Source organism: Athene noctua, chromosome 11 (assembly GCF_965140245.1).
Source record: "Athene noctua chromosome 11, bAthNoc1.hap1.1, whole genome shotgun sequence".
NCBI classification, from domain to species: domain Eukaryota; kingdom Metazoa; phylum Chordata; class Aves; order Strigiformes; family Strigidae; genus Athene; species Athene noctua.
The window spans coordinates 13,504,449-13,530,381 of NC_134047.1; the positions used below are offsets into that span (position 1 = coordinate 13,504,449).

Here is a 25,933-nt window from a genome sequence, read left to right on the forward strand (position 1 = left end):
GCCTTGGCAGGGGATCGATCGTTGCTCAATCTATCTCCTCTGTCCCTGTGCTTTCCCCACTCTTATCTATCAGTAACCAGGACACTTAACGAGGCGTCAGGTGTTCTGGCAGATGAAACCTGAAAGGGCAATTTGCTGCCTGGGTGTTGGTCAATGAGGGTCAATGGATGGTTTTCACCTTGGCTCTCCATGCAGATCTCTCAACTGCTCCATCTCAGCACGTTCTCAATGACCACGTCTCCAGAGCAGTCAGGCAGGGGCAGGCTGGGCTGGGCAGGTGGCTGCCCTCTGCATCCACGATGGGTCTGAGGGGTCCCCTGCAGAGCTCTGGTGTTGAGGAGCTCACAGACCCGACAGGACAGACATACAGCCAGCATCTGCTACTACATATTGTACGTGGCAGGTTACAGACCCCAGAGAACCTTACCAATCTACAGCAACCAGCACGATGTGAGTATTAACACCCAAAACTGGCACCTCCTTGCACATTAACACACCCACGAGCACCTCGGTGACTGCAGCCAGGCTTCTGGTCCGTGACATGGTGATGATTGAGGTGCAACAGCGTGTCCCCCAGGCGGAGCCATACCCCAGCTCTGCCCAGTCCTGCTGCAGCCTTGGTCACAGTGAGGGAGAAGCTGAGCCGAGGACATGGTGCAGAGCCCCAGGAGTCCATCCCATGGCTCCTCTGCAGGGGTCTGCCTGCAGTGCAGAGGAGGGCGACTGCCAGCATGAGGTTTACTGAAGGACCATCTCTGCTCCCAGGCCCAACACGAGGGAAACATCTTCAGCCCCTGTCTTTGCTCCAGGCTCGCCCACCAAGATGCACACCAGGTCACAGCACTGGGATGAGGCCTCATCTAGGACCTGTCTCACTGCTGCTGATGTTAACTGGGTAGCTTTCCTCTCAGTAAAGGCTCCCCAGGCCCCCCAACGACTTGGCTGTCCCTTGACAGCTGGAGCTGCTGTCCTGGTGCCAGGAGCACTGGGAAGAGTCCTGACTGGGATGTCCACTCACTGGTGGCCCTCCTGTTCCCCATGGGATCACCAGCACCAGCTTCCATACAGTAATACAAACCCCAGGGCACTCAGACGTGCTCACTGATGAGTGCGAGGTGACATCTGACTCCTGCCCTCCAGGGCACTGCAGTCCCTCACCATGTTCTGCTAGCGCTCGGATGCCCACGCCATGGCACATCCCATCCCAGGACCAGCTCTCAGATCTCCACAGCATCTTTCTTCAGGAGGGTCTGGACTATCCGCAGGTTTCCTTTTAAACGAGACACCTCCTGTTTGTCTGGGAGCCAGCTCTGCCCCTGCCTGCTGCCCAAGGGATCTCGGCATCTCCTGATCCAGCAGGCACCGGTTGCCACCAGCTGACTTGCTTCCTTCCCCACAACTCCATTTTGAAAGGCTGCAGCCAAGCTTGCAGCTTCCTCCAAAATGTGCAGCTGTTATGCAGGAACACCCTTTGCAGGCTCTTGCACCTTTGTGAAGGCTGTCAAGTTCCCATTTTCTCTGTGCATTGCCTATTGCCCATCTTTGTCACCAAGTGTAAACTGCTGTTGCTGCACCAGATGTCCTCCCTAAACACTGCCATGATCAGTAAACCCTATCTGCTTTGAAGAAGGAGGGAGGCAGTCATGCACCTTGAGTTTGCTGCCCGTTGAGTAATACATCAGAAGAGGCTGGAGAGGAAGCAGAGAGCATTTTGTAGCCAGTTGCCACTAACCACTTGCTGGCCCAACACTTGTGAACGCTCTCGAAACTTACTACAACTACAGTGAAGCTCCATGTTAGCAGAAGATTTGGGATGGAGCACCTCCTTTCCTGCAGCAGGCAATGGAAGATAGGTGAGAAAAAGAAAGCAGCCCATTAAGATTTGCCCATAAAAAATGTTTATTCCTTAAAAATACAACATTCACCTGCAGTGACACAATGATTCAGAGCATTTCTTTAGAAGTGTTTCCATCTGCTTCCAGTGTAGCAAGCCTTCAGTGTCAGGAGCAAGGAGCGCAGGCAGCCCAGTCCCAACAGAGAGGTTCCCTTCACCTGTGCCTGCTGCCTGCACCCAAGCACAGGAGGCAGCCATTCCCAGAGGGTCTGGTACCTGCAGCGGCATCCCACTCGCCTCCTCACTCTCCAGGGAGCCCATCTGCAGGACAGATTTCTCCTGGTGGCAAAGAGCACACAAGGTTTCAGGGAAACCTCAGTCCCTCTGGAAGGGCCTTGGTAAAGAAAGCCTGGAGAGGGGAAGAAGCAGGACCCAGGACTCATCTGGCCCTTGCTTGCTTCTACAGCACAGAGCCATCGCTCCGTAGGTCCCAGCTCCACTCCCTCCCACTGCCCCACAGAACAACCTGCCTGGTCCACCATGAAACTGCAGAAACAGTCTCAGCCACACCTCAGAGGAGCTCCCCCAGCCACACCAGCTCTCACAGGATGGGTCTCGTGCTGTCCAAATCACAAATCCCACTCTGCAGCCAACACTCTGGACTAGAGCCTAACAAGTCCTTCTGCTGCAGTAGCTTCTACATTTTAGGTTAAATCCAGCCACTGTGCCCTGCTTATCTGTTTTTTCCTGATTTTCCTAAGGAGAGGTCTCTGCTGAACACAGACTACCCTGTTCTCTCTCTGCCTGGCAGAATGCAGTGACTCAAGGGATCGGGGTGACAGTGAGAAGTTCCTGCCTGGCACAGCAGGCACATCTCCTCCGTGACCACCTCATCTTCCCACGTACCCTGGCAGTATGGGTACAGGGCTCTGCAAGTGGAACCAAACAATAACAAGGACTATGGGTCATCTAGGTTGGAGGAGTCATCAAGGTTAAGTCAGCTTACATCTTGTGTCAAAACTGCTTCCACAAAGACAATAAGATGCGTCATTGTCATAGGAGATTCCCTTCTGAGGTGAACAGAAGGCCCAATAGACCAGACCCACTTATCAGAGAAGTCTGCTGCCTCCCTTGGGCCCAGGTTAAAGACGTGAAGAGAAAACTCCCCACCCTGTCATGGCCCTCAGATCATTATCCATTATTAATTTTTCAGGTAGGCAGTGGTGAAGTTGCAACAAGAAGTCTGAGGGCAAACAAGAGAGACTTCAGGGCCTTGGGACGACTGGTTAAGGGATCAGGAGCACAAGTAGTGATCTTTATCCTTCCAATTGCAGAGAATGATGAGGAGAGAAACAGGAAGAGCCAGCAGATCAGTACCTGACTCTAAGCCCAGTGCCACCAGCAGAATGTTGGGGTTTTTGATAATAGGTTGATCTACACAACACCAGGCCTGCTGGCAACAGATGGGGTATGCCTGTCTCAAAAGAGAAAAAGGATCTTTACACAGAAGTTAGCAGGGGTCAGTGAAAGAGCTTTGAACTAGATTTGAAGAGGGAAAGGGATAAAACCAGGCTCACTAGAGATAAGCCTGGGGGTGGCACACCACTCTGAAGGACAGCAGACTAGCGAGGTCCTTCCATCTGCTCCGCTTTGTGCTGAGTACACTGGAGCACATTTGAAATGTCCCTGTACTAATGCGGGCAGCACCTCAGCCATCTCAGTGGGGGTAGGGGATGGAGATCCATGCAGTAGCAAAGACACAAGGGTTGTTGATGTGTTAAAATCCATGGAAGCACCTGAGAACAATCACATAGGAATTAGGGCTTTTTCCCCAGAAAAGGTAATGGGATCAAATAACCCAACAAGGGCCTCTACACCAATGCATGCAGCATGGGCAACAAAGAGGAGGAGCTGGAAGCCATGGTGCAGCTGGAAAACTATGACACAGTTGCCCTCATGAAAACCTGGTAGGATGACTCGCACAACTGGAGTGCTGCAATGAGTGGCTATAACTCTTCAGAAGGGCTAAGCAAGGAAGGAGAGGCAGTGAGTAGCCCTGTATGTCAAGAAGAGTTTTGACTGTTTGGAGCTTGGCAATCCCGTGGGCCGCCAGGGACAAGTAGTGACCCCAGGGCTCAGTACTGGGGCCAGTTCTGTTTAATATCATTACCAATGATCTGGACAAGGGGATCAAGTGCATCCTCAGAAATTTGCAGATGACACCAGGCTGGATGGCAGTGTTGATCTGCTTGAGGGTAGGAAAGTTCTACAAGGGATTGGGATGGGCTGCATTGATGGGCCGAGGTATTTTACCTTACATCTTACTAACCTTCGGCAGAGGGTTGGGGAGGAGTCTAACATTCACTAAGAGCATGAGGAACAGGCTTTGGAAAGCATCAGGAAAAAAGTCTGTGCTGCTTGTAGCACTTCTAGAAGCTTGGTCTCCAAAGCCAAGTGGGTGGAGAAACATGGTTGGTAAGCTATTACTAAAACAGACATCTGATGTAGGCTCTCTGCTCCACCCAGATCAATAGAAAATTAAATACCCTTCACACGTAAAAAATTATTTACAGGCTGACTCTGCAATGCACAGATAACCAGCGGCACTGCCAGAATCACAGCTCCTAGAGACACTGCCTTCACCTTAACTGTTCAACCATTATTAGAGAAAACAGCATGAAAAAGAACCAATTGTTTGGCTCGAGAACTCTGAGCCATCTAAATCTTCTGTTTAAACATACCTCAGCTTTTAATCATAGAAATGTCTAAAAAAATGCCCTATTCCCCCCTCCCCTTTCAGTGGTTCTAGAAACCAGAAAATGCCTCTTTTTTTGTGGCTTTAGAGGACAGTCTATGGCTGTTCCTACCAGTAAAAAGAAATGAGAAATTTGGGCACACAAACCACATACAACATTGGCAAAACATAGTCAACAACGTTGTGCTTAAAAATATCAGACATGACCTTTTTTCACAAAATATATTGAACAGCACTTGCCCATTAACAAATAACTGATCAAAGCAGCTACAGAACTTGAAGTTTCTTCCAGTGCTGCTCTGGACTTATATATTATCCCACTTAATATTATCCCACCCAAGTCCATGATGCGTGCAAGATAATCATCAAGAACAGAGGTAAGAGGCATCCCAGGTTTTCTTGGTGTACATAATCCTGCTGCTGTTTTCAGCATTAAGTCAAAGCTCAAGTCATTTTCAATCCATCAAAGCCACAAAACTTCCACCTTTTCTCTAGGCTGGCCCCAACCCCACTCAGCTCCTGCCTGAACGTGTTCTGGAGTCGAGTCATGAGAACTTCCACTTCTGCCGTGCAAATCTGTGAAAACAGAAGGAAAAAGTAACTAAAAATGAAGATGCTTTTGGTTACGGAAGCCCTGTGATGATTGGTGATATTCAAGCTGAAACACATTTAGTTGCTAAATGTGTAAATGTACACCTAGGCTTTCCCTAGACACCTTGTCCAAATACTCATGGTGGTAATCTTGGGACAGCATGAGTTGTATTACTGTCACACTTTGGGGTGAGACGGCTGCAGATATAACAAACACTAGAACTAAGGGTAAAAGGACTGTCCTAATTTTTCCCACTGTGAAATGCAAGATAATGGATTAAAAACTCCCAAGCATTTAAGTAACTGAACACTGAGCACTTTCACTTCTGCTGTTAGAACAGAGCTCTCAGTTACTGGGTGTAGAAACCAGAGACAGGGAATTTATATTCACATACTGAATGGTCACAAGAATTCATTCATCTACAGTGCAGCTACTGTGTCCCTAACAGCACAGGAGTTGATTAAATAGAGCTAAGATACAAGATCTGGAGGTTATACAACTGTAGAAAAGAAACATAAATGTGTAAAGTGGAGAAATTTGCTAGAGTGGGTCAGACCAAAGGCTTCTGAAGCCAGCATCTTGTTTCAGGTAGTGACCCACAGTGGAGAATAATCCACCCAGTTCCTGCCCCTAACCAGACCAGAGCACTGGCACAGCCCCAGGGATGTCACCTTGATGCCTTTCAAGATGACTGGTGGCACCTTTCTTCAGGAAGCACTCACTGCAGTGGCTTTTTAAGCCTCTGTAACACAGCGATTGTTATGTGTTTTCTGGCAAAGTTATGTGTTTCTGGAAAAGTTATGTGTCTTCTCAATGCTGTGCCCTGCAAGAACTGAAACTAAAGCCTCTGTAGTGTTTTCATGGGTGTGAAGCAGGGCATGTACCTGCCAGCATCTCTACCCAGTCACACATCAGCTATTCAATCTGCATCAAAAGTCAATCACACATAAGCAGGCAGGCCTGTAAATCTGACTGCTCAAGCATTTACTAGATACAATTAAAGTTCATCAGGTGAAAAAAATGTTAAGATGTTGCAAATCAACAGATTCAGGACATAGAGAGTTCAAAGCCCGTGTCCACCTTATACTCAATTGCCTGCAATGGTTTTCTGATGGCAGCAGAAAAATTAAAACCTTACTTGTTATAGTCACAAGAATTCAAGATTGCTTCTGCTGTGTATTTGTGACTGCTTTGACACACATGCAGAGCTAACACTGCCCTCATCCTACCTGTGGTTAGGTAGAGTATTAGCATGTGTTTTTGAACAAAAACACGGATATTTTCCAACAGTGCAATGCAATGCGAGATCCTTTGTACATGTTCTGTTGATCGACCACATCACTGTCTCTATTTTAACACAGAGTTTGTAGCTCTGTAGTTGCAGCACTGCGAGTTTCCAGGGGCTGTGCTTTAATCCAGGTACGTATCCACTGTGCACCTCAGTGACACTTCCTCCTGCTGCTGTTTCATCTTCACCCCTGCTGCCGTGGTTTCAGTTTGACTGTTCTGTAATGTCATGCCTGATCCCACTTCATGGTCACCAGTACAAGGCATGTCTGGATTTCCCAGGAGATAATCTCAAGTCACCTCCCCTATCATCCTTCCAAGCTCATGTTTGACTCTGACCTTCTCAGGGAGGCATGACATTGCTCTTTTGATTCACTTAGATTCTGCGTATGCCATCATGAACTAGTCTTTGGCTAGCACTCAGCTAGGGAGAAAAGGTTTTTACTTCCAGGAGTGCAGGGTACAATTTACCACTGGGAAGACATCACACACAGAAAGCACGTTCACTTTCAAGCCTCATTAGTGCGTAAGTGCATTCCTCTGAAAGCCCTTTGGCAGTAATTGCAGATCCACAGTTTTCAGAACGTGCTCAATGTATGATAAAGATCAAAAGCACCGGCTTTGCAAGATGGATTTGCATTTGGTGGATGCAGTTTCGTCATCATGCTGTTCCGCAATCAGGTGGAAACAACAGTTTGAGTTTTGAAACAGGACAAGCTCAGGCTGGCAATGGGTTGGGTAAGGCAGCGGTCCAGCCTCAGACATGAAACAGAGAATAGACACTCCAGGAGGAGCATCATCTACACTGCCCAGCACCTGCAATGCTCACAGTGTTGCAGACAGTTTCTGTAAGGACTGTTTCATGGCTTCACGCCACCCTCAATCTTAATTTCTGCACTGTCTGCTGACCTGCTGGCCACCTCAGTGAGACTGATGGGCAGGGAACAGGGAAAGATATTCCTCTTCCTTTCCTGCCGGCAGCTTCAAGAAACCAGGTTCTACTCTAAAGTGCTCTCCCTGACTCCCACCCCACCTCAAGCCCCCAAATCTGCTAGATGTTAAAAGCAACACCCCCAGCCCCTGCATAATATCTAGCTCCTGCAATAATCAAGATGTAACCTGAAGAACAAATGGGAAGGCCTCCTTTCAAGAGACCAGGCACAAGAGACCTGTGCAAATCAGCAGGCTGATGTGTTTAGCTGAGAGTCACCAAACAATAAAAAAAACCCAAACTGATGCCATTGCAGAGGTTAAAGGACGTGCTTTTCACAGGGCTTTTCTAAGCTTATTGTAGAAACTTCCAGCAGCCCTTTTCTACACTGTAGATTCCAGAGAGGAAGTGCCAGAAGCCAGATGAATTATATGATGGCATTTCTGTAGGAGCTTCAAAGAAAAATAAAGACAGCTGTTTGCCTCATAGACAAATTCAAGAACTAGAATGAGAAGTTAAATTATGTCTTTAAAGGGCTGGAGTGAGCCTGGAAAACACAGGCCAGCAAGCCATGCTTTCTTAAGAGTGAGGAAAATTAAACACTAAGTTATAAACAAAAACAGCTGAAAAAGTTCCAGTCACAAGAGATGATCCCCATGTTAGTAAGTCTCCTGTTCATGAGGCATTTTAAGGAAGACAGCCAGAGAATGGTAGAGGAGCGAGATGAAATTTCTTTGAACATTCAAAGGCCTTTGCACAGTCCCTCCTTGTTTATTCCAAAAAAGAGTCTAAAGCCAGAGATTCACAGAAATACTGCAGGAAACAGCAGCTTCTTATTGTATAAAGGAAAATGCATGAGCGCTGCTCTTGTTATTGCCCTTGATCCCTGCACCCAGGACTCGATCCCTCCACTTAGCACAGAACTAAGCAGGAACTGTGAGTCAGTGCTTATGCTTTTGTAATATAAGACCCTTGCACAGAACCCTCCTAAAAATTACTTCACTGACAGTATCAAAACAGGGACAGAAAAGGCTCAGTGAAGGGATACAAAAAATATGGAAAAATTTTGCTCAGACACACAAACAATATGACTGTTCAGTTTAGAGAGAATATATACAAACAGTGACATGACAGATGTTATAAGATAATAAACTGTATGCAAGAGGCTGGTTGTTTGCTCTTTTCCTTAGAGATCATAAGGATAAAGGAAACAAAAGCCACAAACTTAAACAGAAGAAACAGAAATACATTTTAGATGGAGATTTTAAAGATGGAATTCACTGCTGCAAAATACATCTACCGTCAAATGGTTTTCTTGAATCACAAGACGTATTACGCACGAACATCTGCAGTAAGAACATCATCTTCAGCTCTGTATTTATGTTAACATTAAGCTGTGTAAGGGCCAAGCCAGAAGCTGGGTTGCTTTGAGCAACCTGATCTAGTGAAAGAGGTCCCTCCTGCCCACAGCCGAGAGGTGGACTAGATGGTCTTTAAAGGTCCCTCCCCGTCCAAACCATTCTATGATTCTAAGAAAGTTCATCCCTTGTTCTCTTTCAGCAAATTATTCCAGTTGATAGATACCAGTTCTTACTGTCCACACACCCAACTGTTCCTAGGGAGGGAGTGAAGCTCTTTACCAGCAGCACAGACCGAACACACTCAGGGCACAAACACACCACCCAGCCTGGCTCAGGGAACTGGAAGTGTTGGTACACCTACTTTGCTGTCCAGACGCTGCAGGTAGGAACAGATGTACTCTATGCTTGCTCCAAAGGGGTGTACGTGAAGAAATGTTGAAATTATTCCTGGGGAAAGGAACACCACAAATGTCATTTTCATGAGAAAAGAGTCAGTTGAGAACACCAGCTCTCTGTTACTACTGGCACAGCACAGAGGGATCTAATTGGGCGGGTTTGATTTTAAATACAGTGAGGTTTGGCTCGTAGACTGCAACAGAAACAATAGCTAACCAGTGCAGCTTAAAACAGACCTCACCACATTCCTTGCTGAGTACTGGTAACGTGCCCAGTGACGAACTACACTGAGATTATCATACATGTGGGGATGCAAGGCCCAAGGAGAGGGAAAGCAGAGCTCTCCTTCAGCCATACTTTCAAAGGAGCAGGGAAAGACAGAAGGTAAATGGGGAGAGCAGCAGTGGCAGGTGTCCCCCAGTTTTGTAGCACTCAGTTAAACAGAGCAACCTGTTTGCACCCTGTCATGAAGAGACTCCTTTCCAGCTCATAGCCAGGACTGTACAGCAAAAAGACTGACTCGCATTTCTGACCATCACCTGCAGAAAAAGGCTGTACCTTTAGTTTTCTCCAAAGACCCTTCCCTTCAGTGAAGAAACCAGCCCGTGATCTGGCACAAACAGATCCATCTGGATAACAATAAATGATTTATTGTTATTCTCAAATCAGATGTAGAGGGATGGCTAAGGAGAACTTGGCTGAGTGACAATGAATTAAAAATGCCTTGTTCCAACAACACAAGGACTTCTGTTCCTCTTTTCAATACCCCAGAAAATCTCCAACTAGCCAGTGCTTTGGGCTGAAAAGCTGTAGCATGCCATATTAGGTTATTTCTCAATATGATAAGGAATAGGCAAGGGGAAAGGAAACAAAAAGGGCATCAGATATACCTGCCCTGCAAATCAGAGGTTACCAATCCCTTTGTGAGCATCACTCGAAAATGCTAGCAGCACTTGCCATTCCATTGAGCCCAGCACTCTTTCCCTGCCACCCTTCCCCATTCTTCCTTTCCCTTGGACTACAGCTTCTAAAGCGAGAAGAGCTTATCTGCTTGGGATCCGTGGCACACCATGCCTGTCCTAATGGTGTGCCTTGCTGTTGTGTGGGTCTACAAATGTCATCTACACTGTAAGGTGCCGCAACGCTCAAGCTGATTAAAGTCTTGGAGCCTGTGACACTGCTTAGGATCCTGTAAGGTTGATTAGAATGAAGACAGACCCTCCTCTAACTAACCACCTTCAGTGATGCCTCCCAGAAGAGCAACTTGCACTCCAGGACATGACCTGGACTGTCACTACACACAAGCCCACTTCACATGTGTGTGGTTTTGACTGAAAGGTGCACAAGATTTCCATATGAGCAATACACAAAGTGAAACCCTGATCCCACCAAAGCTCAAGGCTTCCCTTGGTTTGAGGATTCCCACCTCCACTGCCATAACCAAAGGAACAAGAAGTGGCCAGAGGGAGCTCTGTGGTTACCTTGAAGTAAGTCCCACTCAGTTCACATCTCCAGCATCGTCACCAAGCCCATCAGAAGAACTTACCAACTAACAGAACTTCTCGTTCAGATTTCACAGGACTATTGCTCAGTGTCTTCTCCACCGGACATTCCTTCTCCTGGCTGCATGCACAAACTCTGGATGTACTGCTCTCCTGCAAAAAAACCACAGGGCCTGTTCCACACACCAGCAGTGCAGCAGGCTCTCCTACACATCAAGCAGCAGCTTGGTCAGACTTGACAGAGTCTGTATTTTTGTTTTCCTGTTTCTGTGAGTCATTACATTCATCGTACTGCTATATCTACTGTTTATTTTGCAAAGTGCTTCCAACAAAGCACAGCTATGTTCGTGCTGCTGTGTCTGAATTATCAAGTTAGATTAAAAGCCCATAAAGTTAAGCAAAATGCCACAACACACACTTTATCAACCCTGTTCACTGGTATGACGTCTGCTCTAGAAGAGCCTTATTTTAAATAATAAAAGAAAAAACAGACTAGAAAGCCTTGCAGTGACTAATTCAGATGCAGATGTTTATTTTTCAGATGCCTAAACTGAGGCAATATGATTAACCAAGTGCCCAGTGGCTGCAAAGCAGTCAGGATCAGACTGTCCTTGACTTGAGTTTGTGGTATGGAATTAAAACATAATTTTGCATAATTTATTATCCCCAAAATAAACATAAGACTGCCAGTGATGCTAAGACTTGGTGAGTGCTCTAAAAGCAGGACTTTCTTTTATTCCTACATTTTATGCGGAATTCCAGTGGTTTGAGAGCTGCAGACAGCTATAACTCTAAATAGCGTCCAATCACTAGTGAAATGGACTTGGGCCAATAACAAAGATAGAATTAAATGGTCCCTTGGGTTTGCTTAGCTTCTTACACCAGTGCAATTCTCAACTACACAGGACTGAAACTGTGCAGTCCTGGCCTAAGCAGGCTATAGTTTGCTTCTATAGGAGAAAGTAAAAGTCTGCACTGTGGAAAGGGAGCTAGCTTCAGGCTGACACAGGGACTGCAGTTCAACCAGTAGCATTATACTGGAAATGCACTGCTTGCTTGCTCTTGGAGATCCAACAGATATTTTTGAAGGTGAGTTGAAATAACAAGGCAACAAATTACCTTGCACACCCAAATGCATTTCTACACCACAGCATTGCAAATACCTACTGTTCTTCCAGACAGAAGCTGCTAGCAATGGATATTTTGATGATTTTAATTTGTACATCAAGACAGTCTGTATGTACCATGCTTATACACTTCACAACAATGCAAACACTGAAAAATTGCTCACTTTACAATGAGGTGTCACTACTTCCCTCAGTAAGATATTCTGACTAAAGTAGCAGAAAAGGAACCCTTAGACTTACATTCCCTTGACAATCAACTGCATCTCTCTCCTTGTCCTCTTCGTCAGCCATGCTTTGCTATATGTAGGTAAAGAAAAGGAAAGATTACTGATGATAGTCTGTTATTTCTGTTCTTTGATATTAGGCACTGAAGCTCCTGCACTGTAGATTACTGAGACAGAAAGCCATTTTTAGTTATTAGAAAGACATTTATTATCCACGCAGCTCATGGCATAAAAAGGTGGGGCTAAAGAATGAAAATCTGAGACAAGATCTAGCACTTGGCTGTATGGTCATCAGTGAGAAGTGCTGCATAATGTTTCTTGTCTATCCTCTATAATTGATGGTACTACAGAAGAGAGGACCAAGCATATTTAGATTCATGCACGGATCCATAATCAAAAGACAGACAGAGCGGATCACACCTGAGAAGAAGCAGTATGTATTTATGCTTAGGATAAATCCATCAAGCATAAGATTACTATAACACTGACAAAAACTTTCAATTCAGTCCCTAAAATCTAAATCTAAAAATCAATGTTTGATAAACGAGACCCTTTTTTCTCTCTCTCAAAAGTCAGGTTGCAGAAAACCACATTTCAGTATCACTGTATACTATAAAATGAAAATTAATCTTTTATTTATACAGTTGCTTATGTAGATTGCCTACTGGTACATGAAACAATCAGCAAGTTCATTACTGATATACACCCTCCAATCGGGCAGGTAATTTTTTCTAGTTCTTCAAAGACAACTGCTCTTAAGCCAGCACAAGGTATCTTCCACAAGAGCACAGAAGGACAGAGGTCCTTCACTGTGCTCATGATGGACCATGAAATCCAAGGACTGCATATATATATGTAGACTGTGTGTATATATTATATAAAAAATAAGGACTATATATATATAAAATAAGGAAGCAGTGGGATGGCACATACCTGCTCCTTCAGGTTTTCTAATAATGTTTCTATTTTTAGTTTGTCTTCTCTCACTTTTTCTAGCTCAGCTTCTCTCTTTTTGTATTCATCTTGTACTTTCAAAAGATGCTGGAAGAGAAAATATAAATTCAGTTCTTAACCTGCCTTTCACTTCCTACAATTTAAAGAATATAAAATGAATAAGGGTTTTTCCTTGAAGACCAGACAGATCATATTCAGAACAACTAAAAGGTTAATTATACAACAAGAAATCTTTTCTACATTGTACCTTAGAAACACCTTTGCCAATTAGCATTCAAAAAAAGCATGACTTTGTAATGGGGCAGTAATTCCATCATCAACAAACCTTCACTGTCCCCAAAATAAAGCATGTGTTGTGCACCAGACTGCGGGCCTGACCCATGTTAAAACTGCCTCTTCCTCTCCTCTAGTCTAGTCCACACTACGGCCATACAAACACACAGCACACAGGAAAGAGCAGCACAGAAACAAGTGACCCAGGGAAGTCACCTTAAAGTCTTCATAGATCTCTAGCTCCATGTTAATACAGAGGTATCTTGTAATTTAAGAAAATACTCCGAAATAGCTACTAGATAAGGAGATCTGCACTATTTGCACAATTCCACATGGCAGAAAAATGTGATGACTGCTCCCCACCCTGGGCATCAGCCCAGCCATGCAGGGTGTTTGTAACCAACAGCACAGCAAGCTGTGCACTCCCTTGACTAGCAAAGCTCAGGAGAAAGGCTGGGTAATGAATTATAACCCACATGTCAGAGGTGAGCAGAATGAAATTCTCAAGCCCAACCTGGTGTCTATCAAGAAGAACCAAGCTGCACTTGGGGATGTAACACTCTGCTTTCAGAGCAAATCTGTACTCTTGAATGTGTCCATAGGGAAAGCAGATGAGTACAAAAACCTAACTGAAAAACTGACACTGGCAACAGAGGAAAATGATGACTGATCTCCCATTAGAGCCAGAAGAAAACAGTACTCAAACTGCTAACAGCACTAGGCCTCCCAGAAACAGGCAAGACCAAGTCACCAGGAAGAGAAAAAGTTTAAACAGTAGTATGGCAAAGGCACTAGCCTAGCAGCTTTCCTAAGTCAAACCAAGATAGATATATAGATATATATATATTTCAGTGAATGCTTTCTTCAATGTGTAAAACACCCCTAATCAGCTGTTCAACTCTTCTCCCTCAACTAGAAGGAAAAAAAAAAAGTAAAAATAAAATTCATTATCCAATTGTTACAAATGAACAGCATATTTTTTTCATCATGGCAGCTCCTCCAGAGTATTCTCCCAGCACCATTCATCCTGGTAGTGGTGTAAAGAGAAACCTGACTTGCCTGACACATGAGAAAAGGGAAATCTGTTATGTCCTGCAATTGCTGCCATTTCGTCCCACAGTGAAGGTTGATGGCGACTACAGAAGGCTTTTCCTGCCACCTCCAACATCACAAACACGAGCCTTCACAGCCTTGCTGCATGTTCTTATTTTAACAGTGCTTACCAGAACTATTATATGCTCTATAAGCTTGGTTATCAGTTAGGCTTAACATCCCAAGGGCTGTGAAGGCTGTGGTTGTTCTCTGGATGAATCTGACATAGGAACTGACAGCGCTGTTCAGAAAGTTGCTCCCATTTGCCAGTTCCGATTCTGCTGAGAAACAAAATGCCTTTGTTTGTTTCTGCTCCACATCACACCCCCTTTGCCTTTGTAGCAAGACCATAGCTACAGAAAAGTCTGGGCCCACCTTCTGCATGCCCTGCAGAGCCTGCTGGAGAAGCTTCATCTGCTGCTCCTTGGTTGTGTCTTCATCCCTGCTCACTTTGCCTTGCTCCTGCTTTAGCAGCTCCACCTCATTCCGGTAGGCATCCAGCTGCCAGCGCAGACTGTCATTTTCTTCTTTCAGGGCTTCCACCTGTGATACCAGTGCTGGAAAACAGGGCAAGCAGGGATCAAAAGTCAAAGAACTGGGGCACTAAGTCCCTGGGTGCTCTTCCCCAGAGCACAGTGGCTCTGTAGCTCCCAGCGCCCAGTTACAAATCCAGAGCACCAAAATGAATCTCTCCCAACCACTGTTTATGACATCTTTTTAGAAAACAAGTTCCTCGGGACAAAAAGAACCTCTCAGTAGTGAATGCAGTATTTAAGTTGGAAGGAGACAAAAGAAAAAAGGGAAGTAAAAGAACATGTTGGGCTGAAATGACCATGCAGGCAAGGAAGCAGGTTTCCTAACCAGCAAAGCTGAAAGACTCTGGGACAGGCTCCAGGACAGGCTCCACTGGCAGCTTCAGCCAGAAGAATGTCTCCATCAAGTCATGGGATGAAACACCTGCATCAGCCTGGCAGCCACACAGGGCTTGATGAATTCAGGAATAGGATCGTATAACATTATGGCTGCAAAGACAGCTCCAGCAAGTTTCAAAACATACCCATGATGTGGAGGGCATCCCACAGCCTTGCTATTAACCTCTGGTACTTGGGCCACGGCCAGAGCACAGGGAGGTACGCTTGGCTGGGACTCACACGCTGTACACAGCAGACCAACAAGACATACGGCATGAGAAGAGGGTGGGGTTTGGGTGGGTTTTATCTAATTGCCCTGACTCATTCTTCCAGCTGGTGAATATATGGTTGGCCCCCACTGTGTGCAGTTACACATTTCAAAAGGAAGGATAGCAGGCAATATTCAGTAGATCAAAAACTGCTTTCCTCATATCAGAAAACTAAGGTGGAAATAAATTAACTCCATAAAATGGATCTGAACAAAAAAGAAAAGGCAGTTTCCAGGGTGAGCCCCTGCTCCTTATGAATGCAAAGAACTGAGATTTTGCCTGGTCATTTGGTTGTCAGGTCTGCTCTTTGCTCCCATTCACCCTCTGGCCACACAGAGCAGGGTCAGGCAAGAAGATTCTCTAAGCTTCTACTACAGTTGAACGAGACACCCATGCAAACACACTGTGCACTGCCCTGGCCAGCTTAGGAACAGTGAAGGGGAGATGGGACGGACCACTGTTGGGCAAGAAAAGCCCTCCAGATACAACCTATAAATAGACTCCCTAGCATAGCCCATGGCAGTGGGAAACGTACCTGAACGAAACACTCATGTCGTCAACAAGATTTGTGCCTATTTGCCAGTGAAATGCTCAGTAACAGCAGGAAAAAGTTGCAGAATTTCTGAGACAGCGCAGGTATCACGGCAAGGCACCTTTTGAGACAGTGGAGGTGTCTGAATAAGCAGACGTCCTTCTGCTTATTTCAGGAAAGGCAACTCAGAAGGCTTCATGAGGCAGAAGACAGTTTAAGGACAAACTACATTGCATAGAACAAATGTAGGGACCTGGCTACTTCTCTTCAGATGATTTAAGCAAAGCGTGATGAGCACATCAAAGCATTTAGAGTCTGGTAAAACAAACCACAGAAAAATCTTGCTTTGACGGGGCCAGGGGTTGGTGGCCAGAAGGAATCTGGAAAATGCTTTGGAGTCATTAAACTGTTAATTCAGCTAGAATAGAAAGGTTGCTATGGCAGGCTCATCCCAGGTTATCATCCAAAGAGAATAAACTGGCAGCGTCTTTGACCAGAGACCTTTCTAACTCAACCCCCTGGCAGCATGTGAGCAACAACAGTTGGAAGCAGTGCTGGAACACTTCACCAACTGCGGCACACAGCCTCCGTCACCCCAGAAGGACAGCCCAGTCCTCAGCAGTGCACTACCAGTCACAACTAGGGCTGCCCACTGATGCCCTAGAGACAACTCCAGATAACTGCAGTTGATTTTGCTCTGTCTGTGACAATTTCAGGGTATAAAACAGTCAGAAAGGGGCTCCTGAAGGAAACCACTGAAAAGACAAGTATTTTGTTTATGAGCTGTAGAAAGTTATTTTACCTGATTCTTCTGTTTCTTTCATCTCTGATGGATCTTCTATTTCTTCATCAGACATTTCCATTTCCTCCTCTCTTCGAATACCCATTAGTTCATCATTATGAATGTTACGAATTTCCTAAGGTTCAGAAAGTAGAAGGGTTTTTTTTTAAATACAGACTACAAGGAACAACAGACTGGTTGGATAAAAAGAAGTTGAAATCTAAGTCTGCAAAATGTAACTCCATGATACAAGAAAGGGGAAATGATTAAAAAAAATTGGCACAGACTTAGACAAAGGACAATATCCAGCATGAGTCAAACTGTCAGTGCTACGGGCATTACACTGACTCTTCCATGCCCCTTCTACTCTTTGCTCCAGGGCAGGCACCTTGCCTTGCTGACAGTTTAGTTTCTCAGTGAACCCCCTCCCCGTATCTGCCCCACTTGACATCCACTCGCCTCCCCCACATTCAGTGCTGCCCAACCTTGTATCCTCCACTGGGTCACGGCCTCGCAGCACACACCCAGATCAGTAACTCCCTGCCGCCACGAAGTGCTACTGGTGCTGGCCACTGCCCCACAGCCCCATGGGTTGTGTCACTCCCACCCTTCCCTGACACCATTCTGCCCTGCCTCCACCCTACTGGGCTCCCACCCCACACTCTCCTGCTCAGTGCCGGTGACGGATGCACCCACTCTGAGCAAGTGGTACTTTGGTCCAGCCATCACCACAAATATGCCTGACTGAAGTCAGCCCGGCTTTGCCAACCAGGAGAAATTGTGCTAGGCCCTTTCTTCTCAGGAACCAACAGCACCAGCCTCAGCTGGGACCAAACTAAAACCACTACAGCAGCACACTTGGACATACACCACAGGACGTCTGACTACAAGTCCATCACTTGACACTACAAATATCTGTAGCCCCCCTGAGCCCACTGAGCTCTCCTGTATAGCAGCAGATGCACGGTGACGATCTCCACTGAGCAGGGATGCCTCTCTAGGTTACCCCCTCAAGGCTGAGAGACCCTTTACCTGGCATCTGATATCTGTAACAGCGTAAGCAACATTTTACATTACACCTAGAAGTGTATTATATGCTAGCAACATATATATATACACAGCTATAGACCAATTATGTCCAGCTTTTTGTAAATTTTACTCTAATGGCCTGAAGCTTTCAAAAACTCTGCTTGCCAGCACCAAGCACATGTCCACTAAGAGTAGCCAACAGGGAAAATGACCACACTTCCAGCTTGGATGAATGGACACCCTGGGAACAGCAACAGGGAAAGGCCAAGAACAAGGCAGATCTGAGTGCGATGTGCAGTGCTGGCTACACCTCCAAAGCAACTGCTGCCTGACCTAGAGACCACCCATAAAATGGGTTGGAGATCAGAGAAAAATCTTCTCATTGTCTTTAACTGACTCTGCTCAACAGCTGAAAGCCTAAAGTGGCCTTGAAGCTGGAGAAGGCTGCACAGAGCACAACACAGAGCTGGGCCAGGCTGGGCTGGGCTGCAGAGCAGGCTATACCATGGTTCACTGCGCCCAACGGGGAGCCCTGGACAGGAGAGGAAAAAAGCATCAGAGAAGCCAAATACTTGAGTTAGGCCCTTCCTAAGCAAGGAAATATGCTGGCTGGTAGCTACCATAGCATGGTGATTCACCAGGTCTCAAGTTCTGAGGCTTCTCAATGAGCTGCCAGCAGGTACAGGACTTGCCAGCACTGCCTGGGAAAACCACCTTCAGTTACCATTGATAAAAATAAAACCCTGGCCTACTGACTCCCCAACACATACCCATTCCCTAAGCTGCCCACCAGGCTTTCTTCCGATGCAGTGACACACAGGTTTAAATTCTGCCAAAAGCTTTACCAAGAAGATGCATCTTGTGGGTCCATCTTCCTTTAAGAGAAGACCTGCTAAGCTGGGAGAGACCAGCAGGCTGAGCCCAGCAGCAAGTACTCCTGGAAGAGGTCTCACCAGTGGTCTCACAGCCTCTTCCCACCAGAAGAACTTACCTTGGAACAAAAGACAGCTCCAAATGGAGAGAGTGCTCCCACCCCAGTCATAGTAAGCAACCTCAGTAAGCAGGAAAGAACAGGAGCACTAGGGCTCAAAGTAAAGGCATCACCTGAATCAGACTCTCCACCTGGCTTATCAGGTATAATACAAAACATCAGCTCCTCCTTTAGCTACTACGAAAGGTTTGACTCAGTGGGATTTGCAAAGCAAGTCGCAGAAGTGCGGTCGCATGAGGAGATCACAGCTGGAAACTTCCCGGGAAAACAGTCATTTAGAGTTTTCCAATGTTGTGGAGGATCGATCATCTGCTTTTTACCAGAAGGCCACTGGCTGGGTATCCAGCTCTACAGATTTTTCTCAGGTCGCAGCTATATGGGAAGGTGACCTGCATATACCCAACCTAGTGGTGATTACAGATTGCCCACATTTACTTTTGATGTGAAACAACCTTCAAGGTGAAAGATGACTTCTGGCTTTGCTGGGATATACTTGTTTTCCAAGTTTGTAACAAGGAACTCGGTACTTGAGAAATACACTCCAGCTCTGGGGTCCCCAGCACAAGGAAGACAGGGACCTGTTAGAGCAGGCCCCAAGGAAGCCACAGAAATGGTCAGAGAGCTGGAACGCCTCTGCTAGTAGGAAAGGCTGAGAGAATTGGGGTCGTTCATCCTGGAGAAGAGAAGGCTTCAGGCAGACCTTAGTGCAGCATTTCAATATAAAACATGCAGAGAGTCACTTAAATTTGTACTCCCCATGATGGCCTTTCAATATATAAAGACGACTCAACAAGAAAGACAGAGACTTTTTATCAAGGCCTGTAATGACAGGACAAGGGGCAATGGTTTTAAACTAAAAGAAGGCAGGTTCAGATTGGAGATAAGGAAGAAATGATTTACAGTGAGTGTGGTGAGACACTGGCACAGGTTGCCCAGAGAAGCTGTGGCTGCCCCCTCCCTGGCAGTGCTCAAGGCCAGGTTGGACGGGGCTTGGAGCAATCCCACCTGGTGAAAGATGTCCCTGCCCATGGCAGGAGGGTTGGACTAGATGGTCTTTGAAGGTCTCTCCCAACCCAAACACTTCTGCAATTCTGTGGTTCTATGCATAAGCAGTCTGGAAGACAAATCTTGTAAGAAGCCGTATGAAATGAACCAACAGAACCAAGCAGAAAACATGTTTCTGCGTTGCAGACAAAGTTCAATATTCTTTATTACTGTATCATGAAGGTTAAGAAAGCAAAGCCCATATAGTTCTTACATGTGACCTCTTTCTCAATGGAAATAGGAATGATACATGTACAACCTCTTCCCAGAAAAGAAATTTTTCCTGTTTATAAATCATGTTCTTGTCTCAAATCTGTCATTTATGCCTTTGCAGGTGAGATCTATGGAGAGAGGCTTAATCAGCTACTTGACACACTTTTTTCGTTGGTTAACGTTACACATACATTGGAATATCAATGCATCATCACTTCACTAAAGATTAACATCAACATACACTAGAAAATAAGGATAATGTACATCACAAACATTTTGCACTAACAGCCAAGAGTGCTGGATTAATTATTGTTTCACCAAAAGCAACCCTGTAAGATCTCCCTCCTACATGAAAGTATATAGTGATCTGCTTCTTTCATTTCTATGCCCTGGCTGAGACAATCCCATGCCTTTCACAGAAACTGACATCCCTCAGAGTAACAGGTTTCTTTTTAGACACTCATTATTACAGGCTCAGTTAAAAAAAGATGGTATTTTATAAGACTAACAACCCAGACTAATATTTTCAGAGGTGGTTTAAACAAAACTGTTCTAACACCAGGACAAGACCAGGAGGATCCACATGGATCAGAGACATGGTGCCAAGCACTGCATGAGGAAATGGTGAAAATATGTATTTCATCACAGACTCCAGGACAACCATCTCCCAAAACAATCACTTTTCCAAGAGACAGCCTTTCTTTACCTTAGCTTTACTTTTTCTGACATCGTGCTTGACTCCAGTAAGATTTGATAAGATCAGATAAGGGACTGAGAACTATTCTTCCTCTTGCAGGAAGAGCAGTTTGAGTGACATGCCTTCTTCCATCAATCCCATCCTTGTTACCACCTTTAAATCCTGTATCTCACTAGCAATGTCACTGCACGTGATAAATACACAAATACAAGAACATCCTCCAAGTTTTCCAGACTGTCCAGCTGTAATTATTTCCACCTCTCAAGTCTGACAATAAAAATGTGATAAAACAGATCTCTGATGATGCTTAGGATTTGTTGGTTTTTTGGGGGTTTTTTTCTTTTCTTTTTTTTTTTAACATTTAGCTAGAAATCCCTCTTGCTTTAACATTAAAACCATCAGAAAACAGATCAATAATTATTATTATTGTGCACAACTTCAATCAGCATATAAATCTCAGTGTGTTGCTACTAGTAACACAAATACCAAGAGAAAATTTATTACCTGTAACACAAGAGATGACTGAGTAATTCCCATCTTACACTGAATTAAGACCTTGTTATCCATGCGAGCATTGTGCAAACTTAACATCAATATCCTGACAAGAAAGAGACTGTGCTAGAGGATCTAACACAATAAAAAATTACCAACCTCTGCTTGTTTGCACCACACGCTGATGTTCTTACGCTGAGCTTTCGTGAAATGGTCCCAAGCCTTTTGTTTGGAGGCAGAATGGTACACGGCCACTATCTGCTCGACTGTAGTATCAAATCAGCAGTCATATCAGGCCAGAATATCATCCAGAGAGGGCGAACAAGAGGAGTAAAGGAGTAAAAAAGTGGAATCAGGCAGGTGGTTTGGCTAACCTTTTCTTATAACACTGTACTGTGCTGAAGCTATGCTCAGGAAAGGGACTCTGTGCCTGGAAAGAAAAGTGTGGACTTCACCAGGCCAGTGTCAAATGCTTACAGAGTAACGATCAACTGGGAAAACGGCATCTGCTCTGAACTGAAAAAAAGGGAGGCACGCATTGCACTGAAAAATATTCAAATACGCTGTGCAACGCTGCCTATAAGCATAACAAGTACAGCCGGGTAGCACTCACTCTGTAAAATGGGATGATTAAGTCCAACTGTGAAAGCCGGCACTTTAGATGTTCATCTACCCAGCAGGTGCAGACTCGAAGAAGAGTGCCACAGCCTGAGCACTACTGCATCCCGCCTGTGCATACCACAGAAAAAGGATTCTGGCATCAGCCATCAACTTGTTTTGTTCCAGAGATTTATTCCTTCTATTTTTCTAGAAAATTTGCAGAGGATTTTGAAAATACAAAGTGCCTCTCCTTGGATGAGAATTCACCCAACAGCAGAAAGCATATCTACCTGATTTTTAAAAAACTGTCTTTAATTCTTCTTTTTTTTTTTTTTTTCACTTGTAATTTTGTAGTAGACATAATTCTTACAAAGTAAAATCAGCTCTCTGCTACTTAGATTAACCTAAGAGCAGATGAGATATCAGTGGTGTTTTTATATAGTGGAGTTGCATACTATTGTCTATTACTACTTACTCTGCAGTGCTTACTGTATTTCCCTCTGGACCATGTGCCCAAATTTTTTACCATGAACAGAATTTATAAAAAAAAAAATTACAAAAAAATCAAGTATCAAACAAGTAACAGCCAAAATTATTGAATATAAAAGAGAAAGTTAAGAATGTTCAAAACCTAGCCAAGGGTCTCAAGGAGACTTAGTACAATTGTGGAGAAGGTACTCTGAAAGACACTCTTAAAAAAAAATAAATTCAGACTTACTAAAGAAAGAATGTGTAACAGGCAATGCATGGTTTGAGGAACTGTTATAAATCACATCTTGGAACTAATATAGCCCATGCCTCTTCCTTGACTTCACAGTTTAATAAAGTACTGGGATTTGGAAGACTCAAGTTGAAATGCTGTTCTGCAACAGGTTTTCAGTTGTGTCTGAGAACAGGGTGCTGGGAACACTCAGCTGCATCCTACCTTTGGTGAATAAATCCTGTACACTTCGCTGAGGCACCAGATTACCAGGAACTTACCTTGTCTGTACAGAGAAGTGGAGTTGAAAAGATGACAGAACTACTAATAGACTATAATTAAAAGAGGGAAAAAATTGAGAATTCATTCTCTCCTCCCCCCAGATGTGAACTCTTACTCCAATAAAAAGTACCACAAGAAACTTTTGCCAAGTTAAAGACACATGCTTATAAATTAACTGTAGCTGCACAGAAGCCATTGCTATTTCTTTTCCTGAAGCCCTTTAAGTATTGCCTCTCCAGACACTAAAAATTAAGCAGCTTCCCTACAACAACAGACAACCAATATTCAGTGTGGAAACATTACTCACACTGAACCAGAATCCCTGAGAGAGCAAGTTTGAATTTCTCTTTAGCTTCTTCCATCTCTTTCTCATGAGCGGCTTTCTCATTCACTAGTCTGCGAATGTGGCTGTTGGCCGACTGGATCATGGAGTAGAAGTTGTTGGCAGTCCTCCTGTTCACTTCTCCACGTTCTATCCAGGTCAGCAAGGTCTGGATGGCTTCTAGGAACTTTGTGTCATCTGTGGCAAGAAAGGACACCTTTACACCATAGAAACACAGGGTCACCTGCGCAGCTTTCAGATCCTTTTCCTGGCACTGCGGAACTGCTCTCTTTAGAAGATCAATTTACTTCAGGTGGCTAATCACAATTCTTGAAAGCATGGCGTTATCTGAATACAAGGCTATACAAAGGAAGACAAGTCTAACACCAAGCTGATGGAGCAAACCATCTGTTGAGGTGCAGCAAAAGGACCACTAACTGCTAGAAACCTACTGGAAAAGTTCATATGATTATTCAGATGTAGTCTTCATGAAAGAAAATATCCTCCAGCTCCAAAATAGTCAGGCCACACGAGGGTCTTAGGCTTCAAAGAAGGTCTTAGGACTTAAACTAGTCTTTTTAACATGAAAAAAAGTGGTTTGGAAGAAACTGTTGTACTCAAGTATAGGTTTGTTTTTACACAAGAGACAAACAATTCTGAAAAAGAGATGGCTAGGAGAGCTGCTGTGTGCAGGCCGAGGGCTCAGTCTGAATGGGCTCTGCAAGGTCTAGATGGCGTCATCATTTCAGTTCAGCAAGACAACCAGAGAATACAAATCTCTGCCCAGCATCTGCACATAAGCGTGGCTGTGGCCTGCAGAACCACTTACCTTTCAGTTTCTCAGCGACAACACTGCACTCGTGGTCAGAATAATGGACAACAGGAGGAGGGGAGGGTGGGCGGAAGCGCTCCTCTTCCAGCCTCCTGCGATGGCGCTCCTCTCTCGCCAGCATCCGCTGCTTACACTCCCACTCGTACAGATCATCCCGAGCCTGAGCAAAATCCACGTGCAGGCGTCCAGTATCCTTCTTATCAGTGCTGGAGCCCAGCCTGATGCGATAGCCTGGCAGCGATGACAACAATGTTCAGACAGGACAGGTGACTTACCCTGGGCTCCAACCACCCACCAGTGCCCATCTCTCATTTCTACAGAGCCAGAAAGCCCCGGAACAGAAGAGTTTACTGAAGTAAAGTTTAGTGCACGGAGAGCGATGCTGGAAAAAGAAACATTGTTAGGAGGTTTGCTGCCATCTGCCTCCGTTTTATACATGCTAGGCAAGATCTTACGTAAGACTGTTCCTCCTCAAAACACTAGGAGGTACTGGGTGTTAAATAGCAACTGTTTAATCGCATGTAACCTCTCAGGCTGTGGGACTAAGCCCAGCTGTTCACATGGGGAAGGTAGAACTGCCTTGGATTTTTCCACACTTTCACAAACTCCAGAAGTTGGGGATGGGAAGCAGGGAAATGAGAGGTGAGACACGGCAAAGAGGCAGCACATGGATGGTGGCAATCTTTGGAACAGCCCCCATCATCCGGTGGGAGTGGGAATACGGTCAGTGAATGTGCACATCCACTGTGTGGGAGCTTTTCTCACCAGCATGGTTTGCAGGATTCGTTTTCTGGAGTTCCACCTCAAACATGCTAGAAGGCTGTCCTCTGTGATTAAGAAAAGCACGAGTGGGATGTGCAGAAGAAAGTCTGAACTACAGAGAGACTTTGTACAAAGAACAAGCCCAGAAACAACACTTGTACATGGAGGACACCAACCACTGTGCACATGACCGTGGCTTTCAGCAGGAGGAACTACAAGCAGAGAATGCCTGCAGCTAAAGAGGCTGTATTGGTTATGTAGAAGGGGTAACCACAAAGAGACACAGTTCTTACTAATGGGACACTGCAATTCAAATCAACAGTCTCTGGAATGAGACACAATGCTTATAATCAGTCAAAACAGACTACAGAAAAGTTTCCATTATTTTAAACAGCAAAGAGGGTTTCCCTCACTTATCCTGACAATCTCACCTCTCTGGAAAGAGTACAGGCTTTGGAGGCAGTAGCCTGGTTTGTCAATATACCGAAAGAATGAATTTGGAAGGGATTTTTAGCATGGAAATAGAAAGTATTACTGTACTTTTCTAGAATGGTGAAGAGTCAGGTGGAGAGCCCAGGCTGCCCAGGGCAGATACAACCAGCACAGCAAATGCGGGCTTGGCTGGAAATGCACAATCTGCCAGCCACACAGAGCTGTGAACACCTGTCTCTGTCCTCCATGAAACAACCTCTCAAAACCCTGCGGATGCAGAACTGGGGCTCTCTAGGCAAAAGGAGCCCAGGTGTTTCACCTCTGATGACTAACAGAGAAAAAAATATCAATGAAAGTCAAGAACACCATCCAATTAACCAGCAATTTGAGAGCAACTGCAAATTTTTACAGGACTCTGAAGCATTATCTACAGAATCAGCTGGACATTTATCTAAGAGGTAAGCTGGGTATGGACTCTGATCGTACCTCATCCAAATGTTTTGTAGAGGTTTGCAGTACCCAAGGTAACAAAGCATTCCTATCTTTCCTGTCAGGAGCTGTTTTCACATTTGTAAGCAGGAATGCAATAGCAGCAGAAAAAGAGACAAACTAACACAACATTAGACAAATCTTCCAACTGCAACAAAGCCATCATTGTAACTATAAAGAAGCCATTACACTGCTGTCCTAGAATTTTAAGTTGCCACCTGAGACAG

General features: G+C 45.0%; 1 protein-coding gene across 1 annotated transcript in view; it reads right to left on the minus strand.

Moving 5' to 3' along the window:
• Positions 1 to 1,890: 1,890 nt before the first annotated feature.
• ENOX2 (ecto-NOX disulfide-thiol exchanger 2) overlaps positions 1,891 to 25,933 on the minus strand; it is a 52,216-nt gene continuing 28,173 nt past the window's right edge. The window contains exons 6-15 of the mRNA XM_074915105.1: positions 24,021 to 24,254; positions 23,177 to 23,389; positions 21,447 to 21,553; positions 16,843 to 16,957; positions 14,704 to 14,885; positions 12,943 to 13,050; positions 12,026 to 12,082; positions 10,703 to 10,811; positions 9,122 to 9,207; positions 1,891 to 5,165 (exon numbers count right to left, since the gene is read on the minus strand). Coding sequence (XP_074771206.1) covers positions 5,034 to 5,165; positions 9,122 to 9,207; positions 10,703 to 10,811; positions 12,026 to 12,082; positions 12,943 to 13,050; positions 14,704 to 14,885; positions 16,843 to 16,957; positions 21,447 to 21,553; positions 23,177 to 23,389; positions 24,021 to 24,254 — 1,343 coding nt within the window. The 3' untranslated portion in view covers positions 1,891 to 5,033. The remainder of the gene's footprint in view (positions 5,166 to 9,121; positions 9,208 to 10,702; positions 10,812 to 12,025; positions 12,083 to 12,942; positions 13,051 to 14,703; positions 14,886 to 16,842; positions 16,958 to 21,446; positions 21,554 to 23,176; positions 23,390 to 24,020; positions 24,255 to 25,933) is intronic.